General features: G+C 33.9%; 2 protein-coding genes and 1 long non-coding RNA gene across 18 annotated transcripts in view; 2 read left to right on the top strand and 1 right to left on the bottom strand.

Moving 5' to 3' along the window:
• The first annotated feature begins 38 nt into the window (after positions 1-38).
• On the top strand, positions 39-1,554 carry LOC119079642 (protein phosphatase 1 regulatory subunit 42-like). Its single transcript, XM_037187666.1, has 5 exons — positions 39-303; positions 368-673; positions 735-969; positions 1,025-1,234; positions 1,339-1,554. The coding sequence occupies exons 1-5, from the start codon at positions 169-171 to the stop codon at positions 1,476-1,478; spliced, it is 1,026 nt and encodes a 341-aa protein (XP_037043561.1). The 5' UTR covers positions 39-168; the 3' UTR covers positions 1,479-1,554.
• Positions 1,555-2,546: 992 nt separating this feature from the next.
• Positions 2,547-25,231, bottom strand: part of LOC119079632 (phosphatidylinositol 4-phosphate 5-kinase type-1 alpha) — a 23,763-nt gene continuing 1,078 nt past the window's right edge. The window contains exons 1-16 of one of the 16 annotated variants that reach the window (XM_037187643.1): positions 22,759-22,872; positions 20,389-20,556; positions 20,128-20,325; positions 19,751-20,068; positions 19,230-19,681; positions 19,012-19,144; positions 18,851-18,938; positions 17,305-17,367; positions 13,313-13,393; positions 12,751-12,819; positions 12,301-12,522; positions 10,766-10,934; positions 10,658-10,693; positions 9,897-10,069; positions 9,722-9,816; positions 7,802-8,967 (exon numbers count right to left, since the gene is read on the bottom strand). In XM_037187643.1, coding sequence (XP_037043538.1) covers positions 8,902-8,967; positions 9,722-9,816; positions 9,897-10,069; positions 10,658-10,693; positions 10,766-10,934; positions 12,301-12,522; positions 12,751-12,819; positions 13,313-13,393; positions 17,305-17,367; positions 18,851-18,938; positions 19,012-19,144; positions 19,230-19,681; positions 19,751-20,068; positions 20,128-20,325; positions 20,389-20,556; positions 22,759-22,779 — 2,352 coding nt within the window. In that variant the 5' untranslated portion in view covers positions 22,780-22,872 and the 3' untranslated portion in view covers positions 7,802-8,901. Of the gene's footprint in view, positions 3,067-4,227; positions 7,603-7,801; positions 8,968-9,721; positions 9,817-9,896; positions 10,070-10,657; positions 10,694-10,765; positions 10,935-12,300; positions 12,523-12,750; positions 12,820-13,312; positions 13,394-17,304; positions 17,368-18,850; positions 18,939-19,011; positions 19,145-19,229; positions 19,682-19,750; positions 20,069-20,127; positions 20,326-20,388; positions 20,557-22,758; positions 22,873-25,231 lie in introns of those variants that run through there. The other 15 variants (XM_037187640.1, XM_037187638.1, XM_037187637.1 and 12 more) reach the window with 15 other exon arrangements.
• Positions 22,038-25,231, top strand: part of LOC119079647 — an 18,046-nt gene continuing 14,852 nt past the window's right edge. The window contains exon 1 of the long non-coding RNA XR_005088202.1: positions 22,038-22,054. This is a non-coding gene — a long non-coding RNA (uncharacterized LOC119079647). The remainder of the gene's footprint in view (positions 22,055-25,231) is intronic.

The following is a 25,231-nucleotide window of genomic DNA, read 5'->3' as shown; positions in this document are numbered from 1 at the left end:
TGCATGCTATACATGCGACTAATATTTTATTTTGATATTTTTATATATTTGAACAAGACATGCCATTCAATTCTATTGTCCCTGGTTATTTTCGATTTAAATTAGTTTGTCATTTTCGTTGTTAACATTACCATTCCGGTTGGAACCGTCTAACCATTTCAAAAAAACATGTCCTCGTCGATCGAATTTATTGAACGGTATGAAGGCACTAAAAGCATTTACGTGCGTAAAAATGAGAGCAAAGTTGATCGTATCAAGAAACTGACTCATCTTCATTTGAATGGAAAGCGAATCGAAAAAATTGTAAGTGTTGATAGATAAAGATTTAAAGCGAAATTCTTTCTCACCCATTCCTGCATTCGTAAAGGGCGATTTATCCAGTTGTAGTCACCTCAAAGTGCTATATCTACACAACAATGCCATCCTTAAAATAGAAAATCTAACAAAATTAACGCACCTGACACATCTCTACTTACAATGGAACCAAATTGATCGAATCGAAAACCTTGGCTCATTGAAAAGTCTGCGAACCCTTTTTCTTGGGAACAATCGAATATCACGACTAGAAAATTTGGCAAAACTAACCAATTTAGAAGAGTTACACATCGAAAGGCAACGATTGAATGAAGGAACCGAATTTTCATTTGATCTTGGATGTCTTGATGTCCTATCAGTTTGTTAAAATATTTTCATCCATTGAGTCTGTAAATAGACAAGCTTATGTTTCATTGCAGAAAAAACTGCGAGTACTTAACGTGACAGGATTGGGACTCGTCAATTTAGATTTTTTGCCTACTCTACAATGTTTAAACGAACTGATTGCCGCCGAAAATAAATTTGAATGTCCAACAGAAATTGGTGAAAGTATACGTGGCCTTCCTGTACTACGAAAAGTTGAATTTGCAGGATGTCCTGCACAAAAGGACATTCACTACAAGGAAAAGATAATGGCTAAAGCACCCACAATTGGTACGAGTGGAAAATGTGTAATAAATCACTGTTTCTATTTAGTGTCTCATTACAGTGGTGTTGGATGGTAAAGAGCTATCCGGCAATACAAGGACATTTATTCAGAACATGCAAGATAGAGGTGGAAGAAAAACCGAAAGCAACAGTCTCGAAGTGACTCCAACGAAAAAAATGTTTCCAAACGATTTGTCTCTCACGTCATTTTCCTTCGATCCAAGTTATTGCACACAAATCGAATCGATTGCATATCAGTCGTGGAATGGTTGTAAGTGAATTGATGCATGTGAATGATTTCACTCAATAAACACTTTCACCGTCACTGTGTTAGAGTGAAACAAAAAATTGATAGAATCATTCGTCTTGTTACAGTGCATCCGAAAAACATTGCCAAAAAGATCACCAAGCAATCTAATTCCCCTTCGTCGAAGCAGGAATTGGAATTCGAGACGAGATCGGTAGAACTGCTACAAGGAAGGTTGGTGCCGGCCGCACGCCCAAGAAAATCTTGAGCTTCTTTTGTATTTTTCGACGAGCTTTTTGGTGTAAAATTTGCTCGTAAACACAGACTTTTCATAATAAAATTTCATTTCGATATTAGTGAATAAAAGAAATTATTTCAGAAACGGCTTGTAAATCTTTGGAATTCCCAAGCACAGTATCTCTTAGTGAATATTCGTCTTAATATGAACATGAGCCTTCACTCATTTTCGCCATTGTAGTCAATGGACCTGCCTTACTGGAGGTTTTTCTTCTTTTTTTTCTTTCCTGATCGTTCTCTGAAGAAAGTTGCTTATAAATGTTACTTTTGGTGGATGGTTGAATGAGACCGAGTGAATGAATGTAAGGTACACACACACACACAAAGCTTTCAAGCAGCATTCATATAGAGCGAAAAAAGAATAGTTTTGATGCAAATAAGAAAAGTTAAAAAAAATAAAGAAAAATCAGTCACGGCCTGGAGAGGGAGTTTGTTTTAGAGAAATGAAAAAGAACAAGCTAGGGAATTGGAAATGAGACCGTGCACGAGTACAGTCACAAATCTATTCGATGAACACAAAAGGTTTTTCTATTGTGCTAAGAGAGTTTTGGTAAACAATTCCTTTTTTACCACATTTCACAAAGGTTTTTAAAATTTAAAAGGAAAAATTTTGTTAAATTTAGAGACAGAGACGTTAAGCACAAATCTCACAGTCTCCGTTTTGAAAACGGTTGATCCGCTTTGTTAACACTTCGAATACACATAAATCGCGAACGTGTCTTTAAGATGTATTTAAGATTTTTTATAAACGGAGACTGTGCTTTAAAAAAATCGTGGAAAATAGGTGAAATTTGGGTAAACTTAACGATTTTTCCCGTGACAAGATCGTTACATTGACTGTGTCTATCAGTATTTTATGTTTTTTTTTTCTTCTCACGAAAACATTACTCACGAAAGCGATTACAGTTAGTGCACAATATGTGAAATCTTCAACCAGCTGGTACATGTACAACGCAAAACGGACATAATGATATTCTAGCGTGGTTGAACATTATTTTGTCACTGGTTGTACTTAAAATAAGAAAGAATAAGGACGGAATTTAACAGTTGTGAATAAATAAGATTTTATTTTCAGTAACTTGTGGCTCATAAATAATTATTAATAATAAAAAAAAAACTGTTAACTAAACCATAAACATGTTTTTTAAACAATAAATCTTTGCATTTTTCCTCGTATCAGTCAAATGGCAGCCTAGATTGGTATATTAAATTTGATATTTTGTTCACTGATCACACACATTCACTTCCAAAATTCATTAACATAAAACTATTTTGTAGCAACAAAAAATAAAAACATCACAAAAATGTAATTTTTTTTAATTTAAGTAAATTCTTTGTTGTGGTTTTTCGTCTAGGTTAGGGAACTTTCGTTTGATGTGCATCATTTATGTGGATTGGAGTGTGTGTGTTCTAAGTTAAGTATAAATAAATTTAAAAAATTCAGTGTAAATGAGAGTAATTATAATCTTTGTGTGTTATTAATGTCCATATTCGATTAGTTTGTTTTGTTTAATTTTAAATGGCAAAAAAATGATCCTCGTGTAACATCAAAGCCGCGTCTGAAAGTATAGTTAAAGAATATGTTAAAATGAGTTGAAGTTCAATATTTTTGTATGTAAAAAGGTTTTTTCTTCTGTTAATAAGGTCTTTGGTTAAAATTCATAGTTAACAAGGGTGTTTTAAAGAACTCTTACGAGCAAGAGCGTATCACGATCTAACCATTAAATCTATTTTGACCTAGTGTTGATGAAATGTGTATTTTACTTCTATTGAAACCTTTTGTCAAGGTTCTGAAAGAACAGTGACCCTGAGTTGATCACCCTTTCTTTATGGAGCCGACTAAGTTTATGAAAACTTATGAGAATTTAAGTTAAAACTAAGAAATATTTTCTTTATGTTGACTTTCCACCCAATCTTGAATGAGTCAATTTAACCAATTTTGTGTCAGACGCCTTCGTGAAAGTCATAAGACAGGTATGACCGATCAGCTGATCAGCCGATTCATCTTGAACTCACTCATAATCTATGTCAAAATATTATGAAAATGAGTGCGTTACAATAACTTTGTATCCTCCGGGCCAACATTAGGCCATACCTGTTTTATACTGTCATTAATCTGTTCTTTCGGAACCTTGGCCTTTGCTACATAAAGACAATATTCAAAGTAAGTGGCGTATTTTTGACGTTGTTATCGATATCAGATGATTCGGCTTGTTGATTTGACAAGAACGTGTCGTTGATTATTCGGAGTAAAATTAAAAGAAATTTTCTTTTCAATTTGATTAAATGTATAATTGTATTATTGGGTTTAACTATTTTTTGTTTGTTTTTGTTTTCTTTTTGTCATTTAAATACAACTTTTGTTTTTTTTTTTTGTCAATGATATATATAATAATCGTAACACATAATCATGTCTGTTAATTTAATGTACATTTACAAACTTGAGTCGTAACAATTTTTTTTCAACTTTTTTTTAACTTTTTTATTTTAATTTTTTTCGAAATATTTACATGACACATTTTTGTTGTAATAAAAAAAGGTTTTCTTTATTGTAGCTGGTTTACTAATTTCGTTTCAAAAATTCAATACCTACATGTTTCCAATGAACACAGTTAGTAATTTTCATTTAAAATTCCATTCTGGCCCAATTTAGTTTAAAATTGTCGAATTTGTTGTTCACAATTAGATGGGAACAAAGAAACTATTTCAGAAATTTGCTCAATTTTTTGTGAATTTTATTATTTAATTGGAATATTTATACAACTGCAACGCAGTATATAGACAGAAAATGATGGCAGAAATTATAGAATTTGTTATTGCTGACTTTTCTTCTCCTCCTGGCAGCTGTCAGCGTGGACAGTGAATCTAAATGAACCCTTTATCTGTCTGAGCACAAAAAATTACAATGGAACTTTAGGTATAACCAGTTCTCGATCTCTCGAGAATTGTACTTCCTCAAGAAATGCTACGTCACAGAGGAGTTGTTATTACCCATCACGAATAAATTCATTTATGTTACCAGATGCGAGATTAAAATGTGGCGTTACTGACTAAATAAAATTCAGGAAAATCTCGTAGCCGACACACGTTTTACAACGAAATTGAAATAGAGATTCTATGGAAGACTCACTTTATTTCTGATTGTTGATCCAGTGAACGAACCATAAAAATTGTAGTATGGATTGCACAATGGTTTAAGGTAATAAATAAAAGAGTCGTAGGAGTAAGGGATGCATCTTTTGGAGGACTTTCCTTTTAGCGAATGCAAAGTTTATTTACATAAGCTTAGAACTGGTTATTTACGCAACCGAGTGACAAATGTTTACGCCGGCCGAGTGTGACGAAACACATCGTGTGTCTAACATAGTTAATATTCCTAACGCATGCCAAAAGATTAGCGAATGAAAGCGAATCGAATTCGCCTAAAAATCCTTTTAGTATAGATTAGGAACATCACTTTTTCTAAACTGCGCAGTCGCGATATTTCAACATTAGTTACGAAAACACATCTATCGCCGAGTTGCATACAACTTATCAAAAAACGAAATTTATCTTTTATTTACTGAGTTGAGAAAAATATTTTGGTGTCAGAATCTGTCTGTTAAAGGTCTTGTATGCAAGTCTTTCCCATCTAAAAAAAACTATTTTTGATTTATCTTGCACACTTGTCTCTCGGCACATCATAAAACAACGATACCTGAACAACATTAAGAAACCCAAATAGAATTTAATTGAACAATCAAAGATAAAAATCCAATGAATATGACGCATGACTGTTCCCAGAACTGTTGGCATCACAGTCACACGCAACAGAATACTCAGAATAACTGTAACGATCAGGATTATAATTGATAATTGGATTGGGGAGAGAGAATTTAATTTATTTGTTTAACACGATGGAATATTTTAATTTATAATGCCAATAATGAGGCACATTTCGTAAACTTTATCACATTTAAATCGTCTTAAATTTGTGAATTTTTTTTGTATTAAATGTTTGTTTGCTACAGAGTCTAGAGCGACTAGGCAGCTCGTTCACAAAAATGAATAGATAAGAACATGAAAAAGTAAACTTTGAAATGGTTTTTAACTGGGACAAATGTTTTCTTTGTTTCGAAAACTTAAATTAGAATTAAATTTGAAAATTTTGTTAAAAAAATGTTTTCGATTATCATATTATAAAAAAACGGACAATCATATTAGCAACATATTATAATACACAGACATTATTAAGTTTGAACAATTTAGCAACGTAGATATGGTAAAATAATCACATTTTTCATTTTTTTTTATTAATTATTATTCTCATCAATTCATTGCACATTTAATTTGAATATAAATAAAAATTAGTATTTAAGTAAGTAATAAACGAGATTTTTCTTTTTTTACTTTTTTTAAATGGAAAATATCTTTTCTAAATCACATTTCTTTTTCTGTGTTGAAAAAAACAACAAACTTTCAACATCATGTCCTCTCTCAACATTCAATTTTCTTTCTTTTTTTATTTTTTATTGTTTATTGCTTAACAATATCTATCTATAGCAACTAACCTAATACGGCGATTGTAAATAACTGGTAAAAATTAGTATGGTGTTGAGTAATTGCTGAACGTAAGACTCGTCGCAATTCATTTTAGTAGAAAAAATCACTGGTACAAAATCAACTAACACCGAATTCCGCATCATAATTTCAATCTTTATAAGTACCCTTCTCGTATTTTTTCATCTGAATGCCCAGTCCGGCACAAGATGGCTCAGAAATTAACCTATTTCTAATTTATCAGAATGGATGTTTGAAAATAGTAATTTAATCAACAAAAAATTCCAAAAACAACGGATTGGTGTTCTAAACACAAATTCATCGAGATCATGAAGGAATCGTTCTAGAAGTCTAGTAAAGGAATTTGAATTTTTTAGACTTGGTGTAAGAATTCACAATGTGAAAAATGGCATATCAAAGATGGATCGCATCACTGGATACTAACACTGGACAGGGATTATAATTGGTTTGTTCACCAAATTTACCAAATATTTGCCGAATTTTGGTTTTCGGTAAATTTCGGTAAATCTTTGGTAAATTTCAGTAAATTCGGTTAATAAATGTACCAATAATATGACCTGTGTAAGGAACTGGTAAAATTAGTAAAATCCCAATTTTGAGCTTGTTCATTCATAATTGATATTGGTTAGGGGATTCGAAGATAGTTTCTATTTGGTTTGTGATGTTTTTCGCACGAGATGTTAAATAGGTTACACATCCTGAGCGAAAAACTCCAGCTCGCTACTTGTATCGTGCGATTATTAAATATAAATAAAAATTATTGGAGGAATAGTCTGCGGTCCAGCAATTACTTTATCATTTAACATTTTTAGAATAAAAAACAATCGACAAAATGTCGATATGGGACATGTATATTTTGAAACAAATATTTTATCGTTATCCTAGTGGGGATAGTAATGTCGAATAGTTACTAAGTCAATCATTTGAAAATCTTCTAAGGCGCAAGGCAGCTTTTCTTTACCATCTATGAAAAGCACTTCCGTCTTAGCTTTCTTCGAAAATGGTTCGATCAAGAGTTTCAAGCAATTAAATTCGTAGCTTTACGACATCGTTACCACAACTAATCCATTTTAATAACGGCAAGCCACGAAGAAATTTCTGTTAGTCCTTTCGTTTCAAGTATCGGCTAATTTTTGATACAAAATCTTTTACTTTATTGGTTATAACATACATTTTCGCTATATATAAGACAACACAGGCCAGAGTCTTTTAGCCGATAACTTGTCGATGACTTGCCGTTGAAAATCTTTTTTTTTTTGACTAATAGCCACTACGGATGTATAAGCCTAACACGATGATTATATTGTACATAATTTTCTCTAAATGTATTTAATTTACTTGTTTCATTCAAAAGAAACAAAAAAAAACTTTCCCAGAAACATTTTTGCTTTCTTTTATTTTGTTGGTTTTTGTCTTCAATGTTTCTGGATTCTCAAAGCGCGTTGTTGGTTTTGTCTCATTTATACAATTTTATTGTTTGTGTTTATAAAAGTCTTTCATTCATAATCGTAATCAACTTGACACCGCAAGTTTAGCTATAATTTGTATGAATGATAAATGGGGTCCACATCAAATTAACAATTTTTTTTTTGTTTCAAATTTAGGAGATAAAGCCGCATGAAAGAAAAATAATTTTTTTTTTTGGTTTTTGATTTTGTTCTTGATTAGAAAATAAATTATTTGTTTGTGGGTTGTAATAAACATACTCAAATCCAAAGCAAAAGGAAAACAAAGCTTTTTCAATTAATATATCACAGTAATCTCTTAGCGCGGCCACGTTATGTATGCCCGTAGAAAATAAAAGAGCGAGTCTAGTTGTAATGCATTTCTGTAGGCATAAAAATCGGCGAATTTGTTTTCCATATTTTATTTAATACGGCAAAAAAAAACGGGACGGGGGACAAAGAAAATCAAATTATTTTCATCAGGTGGCGATTCTTCCTACATCTCTGTACAGATATTTTTAAGTTAGTGCTCCTTGTAATAGTTATTTAGACTTGACTCAGCTAACTTCACATCAAATCTAAACTTTTCAATTGTTTATGCTTTGTCATTGATTATTTCGTCACGACGGATGAAAAGCCGCGAGTCCAGTTTTCGCGTGCATTTTATCTATGCAAGACATAGCCGATGAGCACATAACTCGGAATACTTCCAAGAAACAAAAAGTCCAGTATTTACTTGCATTGTTGCTTGAATTTATCTCATAAAGAAGGAGCCCAAGGAGTCATAGTAGGTGCCTCCTTAGAGGTAAATTCAAGTTTTCAGTTAGATAAAAAAAATCTGAACCTTGTTTTCGACGTTTTTAATCTACCGCCCAGAGAAGGACGTCATTGAACTTTAGCGAGCTGAATATAGCAGGTTAAATTTGACAAACGGCAGACTTGTTAATTGCAAAGGTAGATGACACGTAACTTCAAAATGAAGATCACGGTAAGAACTGGTAGAACTGAATGATATCTCTTCAAACACTATCTGAATTCGTTAAATGAAAAATGAACAACAAATTCGCCTTGCTAATAAAAAGCTTCAATCACTAGACTCTGATAAATTTCATGCAGCCAAAACAATCCATCTAATTTTGTAACATTTAAAACACACTAAAAGATCAATTATAGGAGAAAAGAATATTTTGTTCGGAAACGTCTGACAAAAAAGTCCGACTTAAAATGATTTGTTTAAAATTAAAATTTCGTGTTAAATTTTAAAAGAGATTTTATCTTTCGAGATATATTGTCTCGTGCAACCATCAGGGTGTGAACATACTGAAAAAATGTTCACATTTATTTGCCAATTTGTTACAACGTCACGTTGGCGTTTTAGTTTTATATTTTTTAACTCCGCTTTTGCCACCAAAAGAAGTCAAAATTAAATTTAAAAAAAGACGATTTTGGTGGAGGCTAGAAATAAAATTAAAATAAGAAACACAAAAACTTCAAGTTGTTCAACACGGACTTTATGCCACGAACACAAATATTATAAACATTAGTGTTGTCATACGCAGAGGCGTGTAAGCGGTTTTTACAAGTGTGTAAGCGAAATCTAGGCGTTCATATGCGCTGACCTTGACCTCTTTTTAACAAATAAATTGGAGTTTAGCGTTTATATAATATATATATATATATATATATAAGCTAAACGGCCTTTGTTGTGATATTGCAATATTTCCTGTTGTTTCAGGGAAAGCAATGTATACGTATACCATTAAATCCAACGAAAATCAACAAACTGATAAATCAGTTATCTTGTAACGACGATATTATCTTCCAAGGAATTGCAACATCGGCAAGACTCAGCGTCATGCATTTTAAGTGAATTTTGTACAGCAATACAATGTACAGACTGTGCACAAACGGTGTGTGAATGTGTAAATGAGCAAAGAATTATAAAAACCAAAACCCAGGGAAAACAAAAAAAAAGTTTTACAGAAGCAATGTCGTTGATTCGATTAGTCAACATTTTACGTTGATTGTTGTTTTCTAGTTCTTTTTCTTCATTTTTTTTTTTCATTTCAAGGCAACGATTTTACGAGTGCGACATTAGCAAAATGTTGGATCTTTTAGATAATCTTTGTGTTTTGTCTCAATGTAACTACCTAAGCGTTCAATATTTTCTACCACCAACATTATCCCATTTAACCTTTGTGCTGCTTACCATTTCCGATGTTAATGAATTCAATGCCTCCTCCACCGTAGGCTTGTGACGATCGGATGCTGACGTGTTTAAAGGTGACGAATTTCCTGAAAAAGCTAACATCGAATGAATATTAGGTTAGTCTGGACGTGTTGAAATGCCATCAGAATAATTCATTTTATCGCAGTGCACATACCCATATCTCCACTTGAACTGGACTCGGTAAAACTTGGTGTTCCTTCTGTGTAAGTAGGCGTTGACCCTTCAACCGAAGCTGGTGGTGTCCATACTAATGCTCCCCTAGATCCATACTGACTTCCGCTAGATGTGTCGACAGCTAGATGAGGATCTAGCCGGATCTCGGATATACTGTTGAATTGATTGAATAAACTTAAGTTTTTCTTTAAAACTCGGGGATCACTTTAAAGGAAGACAAAACAAAAGCATTTTCTGTTGGCACTTTCTAACAGAGGAGCGGTATCATAGCATGGAAAATACGGTAAATAACTCGGAAAAATCTAATGAATTGTTCAGAGTCATGAATTTTGTCTAATAACCATAAGGAGCAGTTATGACATTGTAAACATTTAATCCGAATACGACGACCAAGTGAAAGTGATGATATTGATGAAATTTTGGCCAGTCAAATAACCACACCTTAACAATGCTTCAATTAGGGGGCTTTATAGTCTGAGGAGACAGATAATTGGTTAGTCTTGAAAGTTATTAATGCGGTGCGACTGCGACCTCAAAACAGAAAAAGCATCGTATTCCTACTCGTTTTATTCAAAATTGTTAATTGTTAGCGATACGAACTGAAAATGGGAAAAAGATTTAAAAAAACATAGGACAAATATCAATTTCAGCAGAAAACCTTAGGAAAAGGAACTTTCACAACAAATAAAATTTGGCACTACCAGCAGCCTCAACATAATAATTGTATCACATGTCAATTACCTAATACTATACGTGGATTTGGTCAATTCGTGAAATCTTTCAAGAGTAAAATGTGAAAAAAAAACGAAATAAATTCAAAACACTAACAAAATCCAACAAAGTGTTTACCTGACAGTATCATCCCTATACGCTGTACTGCGACTGGTCGATCCACTCATGTGAACACGACGGTCAACACTTCCTCGTTCATCGTGATGATGCGGCCGATGAATGCTACTTCCTTCCGATATATCGTCAAAAGCAGGAGGAGGTGTAGAGCAACATGAGGGTGCAGTACCTAGCAGAAGATTACACAGAGGAGAATGATTTTGTTAATGAAATTTCTGTACAGTTTATGACTGAGGTATACAGTTGATGGCCAGGCATTTCTTTAACCTTTTAGTAACGGTATCGTGAACTGTTTGGCACACAATCTTTTACTTCAATCATTTAACATAAGATTATGCCGACGTTATCGATAGTTTCTGAAAGGCTAAGACGATCAAGCTAGATGTTTTGATTAAGCGAGGGTAACTACAGTAAGCATTTACTTTCACAAAAGCGTTCATTTTCTATTGTTTCGGTTAACTATTGTAGTTGATGTGTCTGGTTGTTGGTAAAACCATAAATTCAAGAGTTAACTGGAAATTGCAGCAATCTCCAGTTAACCCTCAAGTGCCACAGTTGCCGATTACAACATCGTTACTTATTTACCAAAACTCTCGGATACATTTAGATGATTCATCTGAGATGAATAGGTAGTGCATTCTTGTAATGGTATAACTATTCAAATAATGGTTTTCGAAGACACCAGGATGGTAGTTAAGTGACATGCTGTAATTAGTGAATTAAGAAATATCCTAAAAACAATTGTTAAACAAACTCTCCTTCCAAGCTAAAGCTATCAATTACAACGTCATAATTATCATCGGAACTACGAATGTCCATATTGGACAGGGTTTGCATAATTTGTTGTTTCTCTTTTGAATTCGTATAGATATCTTCCGCACGAGGTGCTGGTCGTTTCTTACGTCGAGCCGGTTTTAAACTAGATAAGACAGATGTCACAAGCAGATTGTTTGTTGATGAAGAATGCGTTTTTGGTATTATTGAAGTTACTCTAGGTGTTACCACAAACGCTTTATTTTCGCCGATGCGCGTGGAATTCACTGGTGCTGGAGTGTCCTTATCGGGAAAAGAAGCGAATGCTGAGCGTGACAATCTCAGCGGTCTGTTTTGATAAGGATTCGGAAGTAAATGATTTGACGATTGAGGTACATGGTTCGTAGAATTAGCAAATGTCCTACAAGGTGCGAGTGGTCTATTCTCAGCCGGATTGGATTTCGAGAAACTTTCGATTAATGACTTGACGGTATGACCTGATGAACCGCCACTGCTACGAAAACTGTTCTCGCGTTGTAGAAACCGTGTCTGAATAGTTAACGTTTTCTTGGGTAAACTAACTGGAGTTTCTGACTTTATTGGACTATCGACTATCGCTGGGACATCGAAGTCGTTAATTTCCAGCCAATCCTCTACACAGCTAGGGGAACGTCGATCACCGAACAACGGTACATGCTTCTCTTTTTCAACGGTGTCTAGCGACGGGTGTGAGCCACGTGTCGTACATGCAAAATATTTGTCATTCAAAAAATTGTATCTACCTGGTGGTGTGGCGCGCGGACTCGTACCAGTTTTATGGGTTCTACGTTCTTTCGGAGAACCTCTCGGTGGAACAGGTGGAGGGACTTTTGATTTTACAATTGCAGTTTTTTGTTTAAGCGGCGGAAGCGTTATAGCGGGACTAGTCTGTGATGGTGCTGTTGTTACGATTGGTTTTGAGGGAACAACTGATATCGTAGAAGGAGCAGCAGTGGTTGGGGTTGCTAATGGTTTGATTATTTTAATTTTTGTTTTTGTGTTATATTACAAATGACGAATGGTACGAAAATAATTAGTTAATTGGTTATTTTAAGCACCGAATCCAAAAGCGCAGCATGAAAGAAATTTTTTCTTGTTGTAAAAATTCGCAAATTAAATTTTCTTGTTCATTAACGTAACGATTAGGAGCTTCGCTTATTAAAGTAACGTTTGTAATTAAAGTGTAGACTCACCCGGTTTCGTAGCTGATGCATTATTGTGATGATGGTGATGATGATTATGGTATGACGTTCCAGCCACAGCTAATGTTATATTTATAAAGAAACGTTTATGAATTCAAAAATATTTACAAAATCATTTCTTAAAAGTAGATGGGAATGCTTCGCTGACTCAGCGTCAATTTTTCTCAGATAAATGTAATAAGATCGATGAGCATATTACAAACGACTGGTAATTGACTTAATCAAATGTTTTTTCGAAGAAAAGTTTTTTTAATTGAGGATTTAGTATCGACCCCAAGGTCTTCCATTAGAAAACTGTTATTAACACAACATCGCTGATCCATTGACAACAAATTAATAATTCTGACCGATGAAATAGCACCAACACCGTCATTGTTTCTCAGGTCTTGTACACAAAAAATTATAAACCATTCAACATTCATCAACTCGAACCGAATATAACAATTAGTACAACACAGGACAGTCATAATAACAGTATACACACACAAAAACCAGATAGTAAATAATGACTCTGGTTAGTCGTTTAAGAAAAAGATTGGAAAGTAATACTTACGATGACTGTCCGAGTCTGCTTCCGTGGACCTTTGAGCTACTCGGGATAGACTTTTTCGTTTTGACGGAGAATGTTTCAGAGCTACATACAAAAAGTTGAAGTTAATAGAGTCTTACAACAACACCAACAGAAGTTCATTCTTATAAACTACAGAGACAAACAAAATTTGTTCGAGTTCGACTGAGTATACGGAGATTATAAAAAGAAAATCGTATAACGGGGATGGTAATCGGTTGTTCATCAATTTCAAACATGCTGCAAATTGCTTGTTGGTCGTGCGGAATTGTGTGGTTGTGTTTCAATTGGAGGAAATGTGTGAGTAATGGGGTGTAATTTTTACAGGAGAAATTTTGGGTGATAATATACAAATACAAGGGTTCCTATAATATATCTGACTCAATGAAAGTCAGAGCGATTTCGTAAGTTTTTTTTCTCTCCAGAGCCAGTGATAAAATAAAAATAAAAAAAAAATCACTGAAAAGCTTAACTCAACGGACTTTGCTTATACGCTTAGCTTCGACAGCTAGAACGTAGAGATATTTTTGGATGTTTTGTGTTTTGAATAATTTCACCAATAACCGACCGTAATCAGTTTCGAAATTTAGTCGTAAGATTCACTCGGATTCACTTAATTCTTCAAATAGGGTGAAATGACAAAAACGAAGTATTCAAAATTCTGTTTGCGTTTATTTTGTTTGCTATGTAAGTAAGAACCCAAGTGGATAGGTCTCAAAAACGCGCAAAATAATTGCCTAAGTTTTTGGGATGCGTGGCCCTAAAAGCGCCATAACTATGCTTACTTAATATTTTGAGATGATAGAGTCTGATTGGTACGAAACCAGAACGTTTCTGAGCGATACGAAAAACTGTATCGAACATATGTTCGTATTGACATTCTTTTTCAGACTCTCGCTATCACAGTTTCTCAATTGGTAATCACGAGCATCTTATTGTAAGTTTGACGTCTCGTAAAATAGATCGACGTTCAGCCAAATCTCAAAATCAATGTTATTCCGTTGAGATCATCAAATCTTCTTGCAATAATAAATCTTGTGACCCAGTGCTTATTATTGGGAACTTTATTTCTGAAAATTCTGAAAAATTCTAACAGAATTCCAAAACAATTATTTTGTCGAAATTTTTTAGAATTTAAAAAATTTAAATTCCCAATAATAAGCCTAGTTGTGACCTGGACATTATTCTTCTCTAAATGCACGCAATTTACCTGGAACGATCAGTAAATGAAAGCGTATTATATGTACAAAGTTAGACGTCGTGAAATTGATTGGAAATATGGTTAGAGGCAATAATCTGTTCATAATCCAAAAATTGACAAAAATCATTTCGAGTCACTTAATAACTGTTACTGTCACAATTCCTACGCTGAGAATTTATTTCCATCCATTCAGTTCAGTTAACATTCCACATTTTCTGCAATTAATGATACAAAAAAAAAACTAAGCGCTACGCTTGATATGATTGCAATGGCAGATGTACGGTTTGTCTAAAAGTTTATGTCGGGACAATAAAACAAATGAATGGGAAAATAAATATCTACAACGGTAAGTGTTGCAGCCAACTCATGATGGAGACATAAAAAAAGAAAACAATCAACCGTTTTATACCAAATAAAAATTTCTGTATTCAAAATTGGATTTAAAACAATTTTCTAAAAAAAATCATAAATTTCGAAATATAAAAATCAATTCAATTATAAAATGTAATAATACAATTAAGGTATTAAGGTTATGTGTTAAGGAAACATTTTCTTTTTTTTGTACAAAAAACCGAAAAATAATTCAACAAAAAACTTCAATTTATTGTCAATTCGTAAAATAAACTTAAAATGTCGTGAGATGTGAAAAAAAAGATCGATTTATTGATTAGGAATCAAGCGGCATACATAGTACGTTAAAATATTATCACCAACTGTAAACCTTTAGACATTAACCATTACAGATTTTAATCATTGAAGCAAGTTAATGGAAATTAGGCATGAGAATGTTTAAGTTTAAGCGAATATAAAAGCGTAATTTTATTGGCAAGAACGTTGTTTACTACGAAATTTAGAGTTAACTATATAAACGAAATGATTTCTAGGTCCTGCAGAGAGAAGATGAAAATGATAGAATTATTCAGGGGAACACAAAAACCAACTGCCTGTCTAACTGAATAAGAGTAAAAAGTTTCTGACCTTCTGAACCAAAAAATATCTCAACTTTTACAGAAATTCCTACGTCTGAGAAAAATAAGAAGCTGGTTCCAGAAGCAATATCCACGTTAAGCATACATAATATGTATTTCTATGTATAGCAGGGCCTACTTTTTGGAAACTAATTTCTTGAATTTCTCGAATTTCTTAAAATTAAATAGTTTCTTGAAATTTCTTGAATTTCTCGAAGTTTCTCGAATTTCTTGAATTTTCTGGAATTTCTTGAAATTTCTCTGATTCGAGAAAATCAAGAAACTTTGAGAAATTCAAGAAATATTTCTCGAAGTTTCTTGAATTTCTAAAAGTTTCTTGATTTTCTCGATTTTCTCTAAAAGTTTCTAAAAAGTAGGCCCTGGTATAGTAACGTTAATATGGAAGTTGGATTATAAACGTCGAAGAGTTTACTTCTTATTATTCTCGGACTGTAACACATTTTATTGTTTAAATTGTCATTGATTTTCCCGTACAAAATTTTATCGTTTTTTTTATCGTCTTTTATAATGTTAAATTCATCAAGGGATCAGTTAGAATTTTTTGTACTACAAGTTACTACAAGGGTTAGACCAAAACCTATGAGCAAACATTCTGTGTTAAGGAAACAGTGAAATATTTTTTGATCTTTCATTGACATTTATTACAAGCACCGAAAGCGCGGACCTTGACACTCATTGTCTTGATTGTTTCCTATTAAAGCTCGGAAATTTCTGGTCAGGTTAGATAAGTTGAGAAACCAATCCAGACCTGATCTGGACCTGGCTAGATAAAGTGAAACTGTTTCAGGTCGGTCAGATGTGACCTGTTCACTAAGTGAAAATTGATTAAATCAGGTGCAGTTTAAAATAGGCTCTGGTCTTTTCAGTTCAGTTTCAGGTAAGCCCAAACTGTTCCGAGGATTATGCATGATACGATTATCGACACAACTTTGTGCAACGAGTTAATGTGATCGTGACGTAAATGATTTGATATGTTATCATTGTTAAACCGGCGACATCCTGTCACGCCCCGTTGTTCCATACACATTCTTTAAATGTTGCATGTTTTTTACTATCTACAAATGACGGCATCAATGAGTGTCTTTGTAGCATGATTTACCACGAATTTCGATAGACCATTAGGCAAGATTTCATTCAATAAATTTGAATTCCTTATAGCATTCGAAACCTTCCATCAGTTATGTACGTTCTAATTAATGACCTGACTCGGGACAGGATTTGATTGTTTTGTATTGTCATACGCCAAAATAATGTGAATGTATGAACGGAATGTTTATCTGTGTTATTAGTTTTGTGAGCAACCGATTAAAAACTGGCCACACACTAGAAAACCTAAATCGAAAACAATATCGAACAGTCAAATGTGCTTAGAGCCGCATGCATTTTAATAAAAGTAGTAAAAAAAAACAATTTTTGTTAAAATAAAAATCTACAAAGCCCACAGAACAAATAGAAAATGCCGAAGTAAATCGACGTTAACGCTGAGTTAAAAGCTGTTGGACGATCGGTACAATTCGGTATCTGAAAAGTTTATGTTGATCTTGAAGTACTGGGAAAACAAAAATAAATTGACAAATCAACGATTCGAACAGCTTTGAATTCAGTGTTTTTGGTTTTTGTTTTCTTCCTTAATATAAGAACTGGACCGTCTTATAGGTTGCCAGTTAACATCACAAAAAATAAATAAAATTATTAAACAAAATTCAGGAAAAAAAACCATTCACAAAATTTGGTTCGTTTTTTGTTTTTAATTGTGTCTCCTTGGCACAAACATATTTTTCTTTTACCTATGTAACTTGAGACCAAAGTACGGAACTTTCTATGATTCCCTTTAATCTCCGGCAGATCCACTTTGCAATTTTAAATAAATACAAAGAAAGTTTTATAAGTTAGCCGCTAAAATTAATTCGGTTTTTGTTGATTAAGTTTTAGCACAAGTTTGTTTGTTTGTTGGGATTAGTATAAAGTACATTTGATGTAAAAATGATTTGATTAAAATTCAACTTTCGGTCTGTTGTTAACAAAACAAAATGTTCAATTTACAAATGTTTAACTGTACATACACAGTTCGATCAAGTTAAAAAAAACATTTGAATATAAATAGCGACAATTGGCTCCATGGAACTATTTAGCGACGAGAGGGGCTTCCTTAGAGGATTATATTACACAGCTCTGATGATGTTCGTGGTCGGTTCTATTTCTCTACAAAACGGGAAAGTCGGAAACACTTTTTGTGAAAGCCAAATAGTTCAGATATTTTTGAAGAAATTCCGAAAAGAATTGAGTTTTTTTTCGAAATTTTTTGAGGTAAAATTCGCAAAGCCCAGAGCTATTTGTCATTCACAAAAGAATCTTTTTTTCTGCTAAAAATTTGGTATTTTTTGTAGGAGAACTTTGTTGGTCATCTATCAACGATAAGATACTGACAATAACAATAAACGCTGAGCTGCAGCTGTTGTTCTCTCATACTTTTATAGCAAAATTATTCATGAAAATATTAAGGTGACAGATTGCGTATCAAACGTTACTTTACACAAATGAAGTAATAGATTTGATGGACTTTATTGCAATAAGTTTACCGTTTCTAAAAGGTTAAACTTAAAATATCCCAAAGCATCTACCGATCTTTGCTCGGAAAGACCTCAAGCTAGAGTCAAATCCTAGAGTACGAAATAGGAAAAAGTAGTCCGAGTAGACTAGAGACTTAGAGACTTCATTCGTTTTAATCAGATTTCAGACTTTAATAATCCTAAAATTGTCTTTCTTGTAATTTTTCGCATTGATCGTCCAATAACCAGAACTTCGATTTCTAACTGTCCAATAAAAATTAGTTCCACAACGGCACAGCCGAAACACAGGATGAATAACATGAATTGAATTGTTTAACTTAAAGTTATACTCACTGGCCTGTTAGCTAGTTAGTAAGATGTTCTTCACTTATGTTTCTATTGGTTGCATAACCCACGCACACCAAGCACTTCCGGAGCCAATTTATCGAATAAAAATAATTCACTTGATCGAACCTCATTATGACGTTCAAAAATCAAAAAATACTCAAAATGATTCTGATATTTAAAATGATTCTTAGCGATAAAATGAGATTTATGTGAACTTTCACCGCGACAAAAAAAAACCTTTTTCTTTTTCATGCCCTAAAGTAATCAAAGTAAAAAAAATCGAGAAACGACTCTCTTTCAGGTCAAAAATCAACCGAAAAAAATATTGAGATTCAAAAATGTCGTTGCTTTTCAAAAATAAATTTCCGTAAAAATTCGCTATCAATTCTTTTAGTGTAGTGCATTTGTCAAGAAACTGGTACTAAAGTAAACTTACGCGATGGTATCTTTCGAAAAACTGTTTTCGCCATAAAATCCTGAAATCTTTGAGCGTAGAATGATGGTCGACATACCGACACGGTGTCCTAAAAAAATAAACAAACATTTTCATCATTAAACATCACCTCGAATCGAGACCGTAGTACGACAATCACTCACTCCATCATGAATAATACTTTTGAATGTGTGTTCCAACTTTTTCTTAAGTCGATACGATTGTAGTATGTCTATGATTCCAATAAATAATAACAGTCGTTCACCCTTTTCACTTCGTGCTGGTATACCGCCCGGTCTGTAAGCACAAAAATTATTATTTTCTTGTACAACAAACCATACGACCAAAAGTGACAATTCAAAATGCTCTTGTCTCCACTTACGGTACATCTTCTTCCTCATCAATTGGCTCACTTTCCGCTTGAATACTTTCCATTGCCGTCGAATGTGCCACCAGCCGTTGACGATTGATCGATCTACTCCGATTCAATGCAGTCGCGCCGCGTTCCCGTTCATCTCGGTCATGCGTGATGAAATGATCGGGATCGAAATTGTCTTCCAGGTCCGATTCTTCTTCACGCGGCGATTTTGGCGATTGGGGTGGATTCATTCGTTCGGCTTGTTTTTCCTTAAATGCTAAATCTAAATTGTGAACGCCCACCAGCAGTGAATAGTCCATTATTTTAAATGATTCCAGCACACGACAATCGCGTTGAATTGTTTTCACTAATGCATTGTATGTGTCGGCTTCGAGAAAAATCCCGTTCGGATGCTGTTCCATAAAATCAAGATCTTTGTAGGTTGGAGACTTTTTACTTCTTTCAGTTTTATTTGCCTGTCCAAGAGAGGAGAACATTTTGTTAGAAACGAACGAAAACAGTCAGCACGTTTTAACATGACTCACCTTCCGTTTGTACGTTGATCCCTTCAAATCGTATTTCAAATGCATTTTAACGTACGACGGTAACAAGTTATTCATAACAATTAGTCTAATATTTTTGCTATTGCATTGGAAACAATAGAGCCCGAAAAACTTTGGCAACAGAGTACGTGGATTTTGATTGAGGTTCATGTAATAGCCGGGCAGTAGCTTCTGCAAAAATTCACCTTCTTTGTGTTGAACGGTCTTGATGATGAACTCATCGTCGTCGGTGAGATAGAATATCGATCCAGATGCGCCTGGATTGGACAATTCTCTCAATGGTGACGAACACATCGACATCTGTGAACAAAGTTTCATTTTTCAAAAGTTCGTTGAATGGAAATGGCCATCTAAATTACCATAAAATCGTCGGGTTGAATGCCAAATAAATCTCTAAAATAGCGAAATGCGATCGGTGCATAGATTTTGAATCTAAATTCACTGTAATGATGAGCTGGCGTCAGACTGGAACCTTCTGGCGGGAATGATATGGTCTCCAGTTCCCAGAAATCCATCATCAGCAAATCGCGTTTCGGTTTCGATGCTAAACTACCAACCTGCATAAACGATTTTTTTTTGGTTTCAAATCAACAATTCAATCGACTTCACCTCATACTAACCGTATGTTGAATGCCTAACTGAATCGATCCCATAATTTGAGTTGTTTCGATTTTTTTGTACGTAATTTGTCCACCTTCACCAATACGTCGATGGCCCAATTTGCGTTCACGATCATACTTGTATCGGCCCACTGATGCTCCAGCACGCATATTTTGATCTCCGCTTACCTGCGAACGGTTTTCATTCGTATACATGTTGTGTGAGGAAAATTTACGATTAAATTAGCAGGTTTATTTTTACGTAACAACGTTTGATGGCTGCGCTGTATAATATTGTGGTGTTTTTCGATTTTCTTGGCTGTTTATCTTGCAGATGTTATTATCACATTATTTCTTATCGGAATTACAATTCAGATAGATAAGAATGAATAATTGTGCGATGAGAATGTCTTTAATGATAAACAATAAAACGTGCTTCGAAGCACTGAGTCAGCACATAATTTCTATTTCCAGTCAAATATTTTCTATCAATAATTGTTTGATAAAAATTTACAATTTAATTGTTAAGCAATGGTGGGAAAAGTTGAGAAATAAGCTGCACTTATAGGCTAACGAATTATTTCCGTGTTCTTTCTTTAATGATCCGAACCATTTGTAAGATAAAAAGTTCAACCAAAATCGTGTCTGAGTTTGCTTCAGCTATTTTACCAGCTGGTTCACTCATTCAAACAAACCGACAAATGAGTCTTCTACGCATTAGGGGTAAACCATTATGGTTCGTAAGTAAATCAATTTCGTAAACTTTTGACATTTCTCTCCTACATGTCGAAAGTTTACGAAATCGACTTATTTAGGAACTTTACGAACCACAATGGTTTGCACCATATTGTATAGTGTATAGTCATACGTACAGCCGCGAACAGCATCGTATCGCATTTGTGCCATTGCTTTTAAAGAGCTTCAAGCTTTTATTGTATTCCACCGATATTTTCACTTTTAAAGTGGACTCCAAAAGAAGCTAGAAGCTTTCGAAAGCTCTCGAAAGTACACAAACAATGCTATACGGTGTTTTGACTTAACACGGCACCGTATGATTGTGGTTGTGTTATTATCGCATCAGCAGTGTAATTACGTTAGTAGACTTGTGACAATAGTATGTTGTGTTACAAGTATTGTAATGTTGATTTTTTCAGCACTAGGAAAAAAAAAATCTCATTACAATACGTGTAACACATCATGCTTTGTGCCAACCGAGAATTGAAATAGACAAATACACAAAAATTCAGAATTTTCATTGTAAACAATCACTCTTCGAATTTGATCGATCACGTTGCTTTGCATTTTTTTAAAACGAATGCTGTAATAACTCATACGAATTTCATTTCAACACTGGTTTGAGTGTTGTAATAAGCCATGAAAACGGGTGTTGTAATTTTGGACATTTCAATCTAGTTATCGATATTGAAATCCGTCGTATTTCAATTCTCGGTGGCACAAAATTAGACACAATTTCGGTGGATAGTACTGTACCACGTGAAATTTTTGAGAAAAATCTATTTCAGAAAAAGAGTAGTTCATCTCTCGCGAAAAATGTGTCGCTTTAGACCCTAATGACTCTAAATTTTCGCGTTGGTAATAATGATGACTAGTTTCCGATTTAAATGAACGGAATAAATATTACGTCGTACACACCAAACATAAGTCGTGGGTGATTTATTTTTCAATAGTCTTGTAAACGGAAACGGTTTCGTAAATTTTAATAAGAAATTGTATAAATCAGGGCCGGACTGGCTACCCTACGATAGTTGAGGCAATGCTGTGAAGCTCGTAAAATTGAAAGCACTGTATAGCCAGTCCGGGCCTGATGAAAATCCGACGGCATTTTTTAGTCCTGAACTTGGAAGAACGGTGACGGTACCAATCTCTTGATGAGATGAAGAAGAATAGAAAGATAAGAAAATGACTAAACCAACTGAGTTGAATTAAATCGTTTTCTTGTCGGGTAAAATATTATCGTCATCGCACTTTTACAGTGAGTACGCAATTTCCATTAAACTCTGGACGGTTATCAACATCAATAGTCCGTGACAAATAATTTACGATCCCATTACCGTTAATTAATATCAACATTCTTAGATTAACTTTTTTTTTGTGAAGATACACCAACCGAACAATAGGAAGCCAGACACAAAAATGTATCACTCAACAAAATGTCATAATTCATTTTTCCTCTAGGACTCACATTTTAATTTGATTCCGACGTAAACTTATGACTAAAATCGTTTCAAGGGTAATTAAGAAATAGATTTTTTTATGACACCACTAATTCGAATTTATATGGCCATTTACAAACTATAAGACCGAACAAAAATGAAAAAAATTGTTCGAAAAACCACAAAGTGCACACACAATAGCTCCTCGTATACTTACGAAATGCTTTAGCAGAAACATTATACGTTCAATTAGTAAAATTTGCACCCGCAATATAACATTGAATAGATAATCACTTAGTTTACGCTACGAGTTTTTTTTTGCCTCGTCTTCTTAGTATCGTTAAAATAAAATCAATTTTTCACATTTTTCCTCACAATTCTTACGAATACAAACAACAAAAAAAATTCGGAAAAGTCAAAAAATTTGACAAAAGCGAAAAGAGTGAACGATCGTACTTGAGACGTATATATTTAATCGTGTTACTCGTTGTTTCGCGTTCATCAGCTGCGTGAATTTTCAAGATCAGAAAAACTAAATGAAAAATGGGAAAATTTTTATTGTGAAAATCCGATAGTCGTGATGGGATATCCGAACAAAATTTGTGAAAATAGAAAATCGGTGGCATTGCTTGCATAGGACAAATTACTACAACAATGCAGAATTCACACAGGATGTGGAAGAAGAAAGTATTATAGTGAAAAAAGAGCGTAATTAACGACCGGCTATATATAGAACGAAGTGGTCATTCATATACTTTCCTACACAGCAGGAAAAAAAAAGAGTTCATGTGCGATATGTTCGATGAAATAAAAATGCAAAACAAACATAAATATGTTAGCGCTCTACTGTAATATAAATTTCGGCGCGCTATATTCTTTGACCTGAATCCAACAGAACAGAGAGCAGAAAAAAATGAATTGATGTTTCCAATGCATTTTATGTATTGTGTGCACAGCCACTTCATTTCAATATTGTATGCACAGTAGCATTGGCATTGTTTATTAATCACATAAGAGCGGTTCTTCATATAATATGTAAGATGATTTATGAGTAGTCGTTAAGACATACAAGGATGTGACTTATATGTTAACTATACGTCAGATTTATGGAAGATTATGTTTGTGGAACAGAGTAGTTAAATTGTTGTAAAATTGGCGGATCAGATGTGTTATGTGATGCTACTACTATTGTTGTACTTTATGGTTTTCTGAACAAGTTCACGATTCGCATCTATTCAACAAGTTTTATTGGTATACACTAAAACTACAATCAACGCAATTATGTGTAGAGTGTTGATTATGGGAACACTAAACATCGGCTTTAATAAACGATTTTTTCTTTCGATTTGACTCGAACCATTTTAGATTAATTATTAGCGTTGACACTCAATTCATTTGTTTTTGTCTGATTATGACATCGTTACACACTAAAAAAAATTGATTTTAATTTCGTTCGGTCTTAATGAAAAATATTGGACGCAATGACGAGTTTTTTTCTGAATAAATAAAACAATTAATCATTAGCCCTGTACAAAATGCTGGGTCTGGAGTGTTTCCTATTAGGATTGAAACATTTGTCAATTTTAAATAGACTTCCAGAAATCTGTTCATCCTCATTAGTTATGACTAGTCAAAGATGTGATGGTCAATCGGGCATGGAAATAATGTTTTCTTCCCGGTAAATGAGTCAAAATTTCCCGGTAACTAAAAACAAAGATTTGATTTCCCGGTAACCAAATTTTGGGCGAAAATATTTCCTGGTTACCAGGAAACCACACTTTTTCCTTGCCGGTGTCAAGACATTCTTTAATTATTTTTTACCATGAAGCCATGATGGCTGATCATTGCAAAAATGTAGAAAAATAGAGATCACAGTGTCATAGAGATCATAGTGAGAGATCTTGGCTTCATGGTAAAAAAATAATAATCAGAGAATGGTCTCGGCAACAAAATGTCACTGAGTGCCATTACACAGCCTGTAATCGTGAAAACGTTTTCTCGAATTTTCGCTGTTATCGTTATTTGCGAGATTCATGAGATCGTGAGAATTCGCGAAAATTAACGATTAAGGGCTTTACTAAGTTCCTTTGGTTTTTGTATTTGTATACAGAAGCTGGTATCAGGAACATATTATAGAAAACCGTTGTGACGAGACCGACAGTAAAACAATAGTTAATGGAAATAGGGTTCAGTGGTCCGGTGGATAGTATCAAGGGTGTGCACAATGTCTTCTCTGTCGTAAGAGAAAAGATAAATTTTTATATGTTGGGCCTGAGCCCTAAACAGTCTTTGATTATTGTTATTGCTTCGAAGGAAAAGCACTTCGGACACTTAGTTTAAAGTTGATTTTCAGATTTCTTTTTGTTATTGTAATTTTGTACGTCATAGGGGCGGTATACAGAGATAAATACTTTACTGGCATATCATAACAACTTTTCATGTCGTAATTGTTGCAGGAGAATTGCTAGAAATATTAGGGCCTATAATCAGAATCTACATATACGGGTCGTCGTCATACCATGCCTGGTAACGTACGGTTTCGTGATGCTGTAGTAAATGATCTACTGTAGATCTCAAACCACCGATAAGACTATGATTAGAAATCGAGAGAGGAACCAAAAAAGGTCCATCCCAGAATATTATTTGTCCTGGAGGTTTTGCAATTTTGCTGTTAATTTTCTAGTTGCTAA

The sequence above is a fragment of the Bradysia coprophila genome, unplaced genomic scaffold (assembly GCF_014529535.1).
Source record: "Bradysia coprophila strain Holo2 unplaced genomic scaffold, BU_Bcop_v1 contig_324, whole genome shotgun sequence".
NCBI classification, from domain to species: domain Eukaryota; kingdom Metazoa; phylum Arthropoda; class Insecta; order Diptera; family Sciaridae; genus Bradysia; species Bradysia coprophila.
This window is presented reverse-complemented; position numbering and strand designations above follow the sequence as displayed.

Bases quoted from the DNA above. Each gene is read 5' to 3' on its own strand.
- LOC119079642 (XM_037187666.1), top strand. From the start codon at position 169: ATGTCCTCGTCGATCGAATTTATTGAACGGTATGAAGGCACTAAAAGC. The intron at 304-367 runs GTAAGTGTTGAT...GCATTCGTAAAG, and splicing joins GAAAGCGAATCGAAAAAATT to GGCGATTTATCCAGTTGTAG. The intron at 674-734 runs GTTTGTTAAAAT...GTTTCATTGCAG, and splicing joins GATGTCTTGATGTCCTATCA to AAAAAACTGCGAGTACTTAA.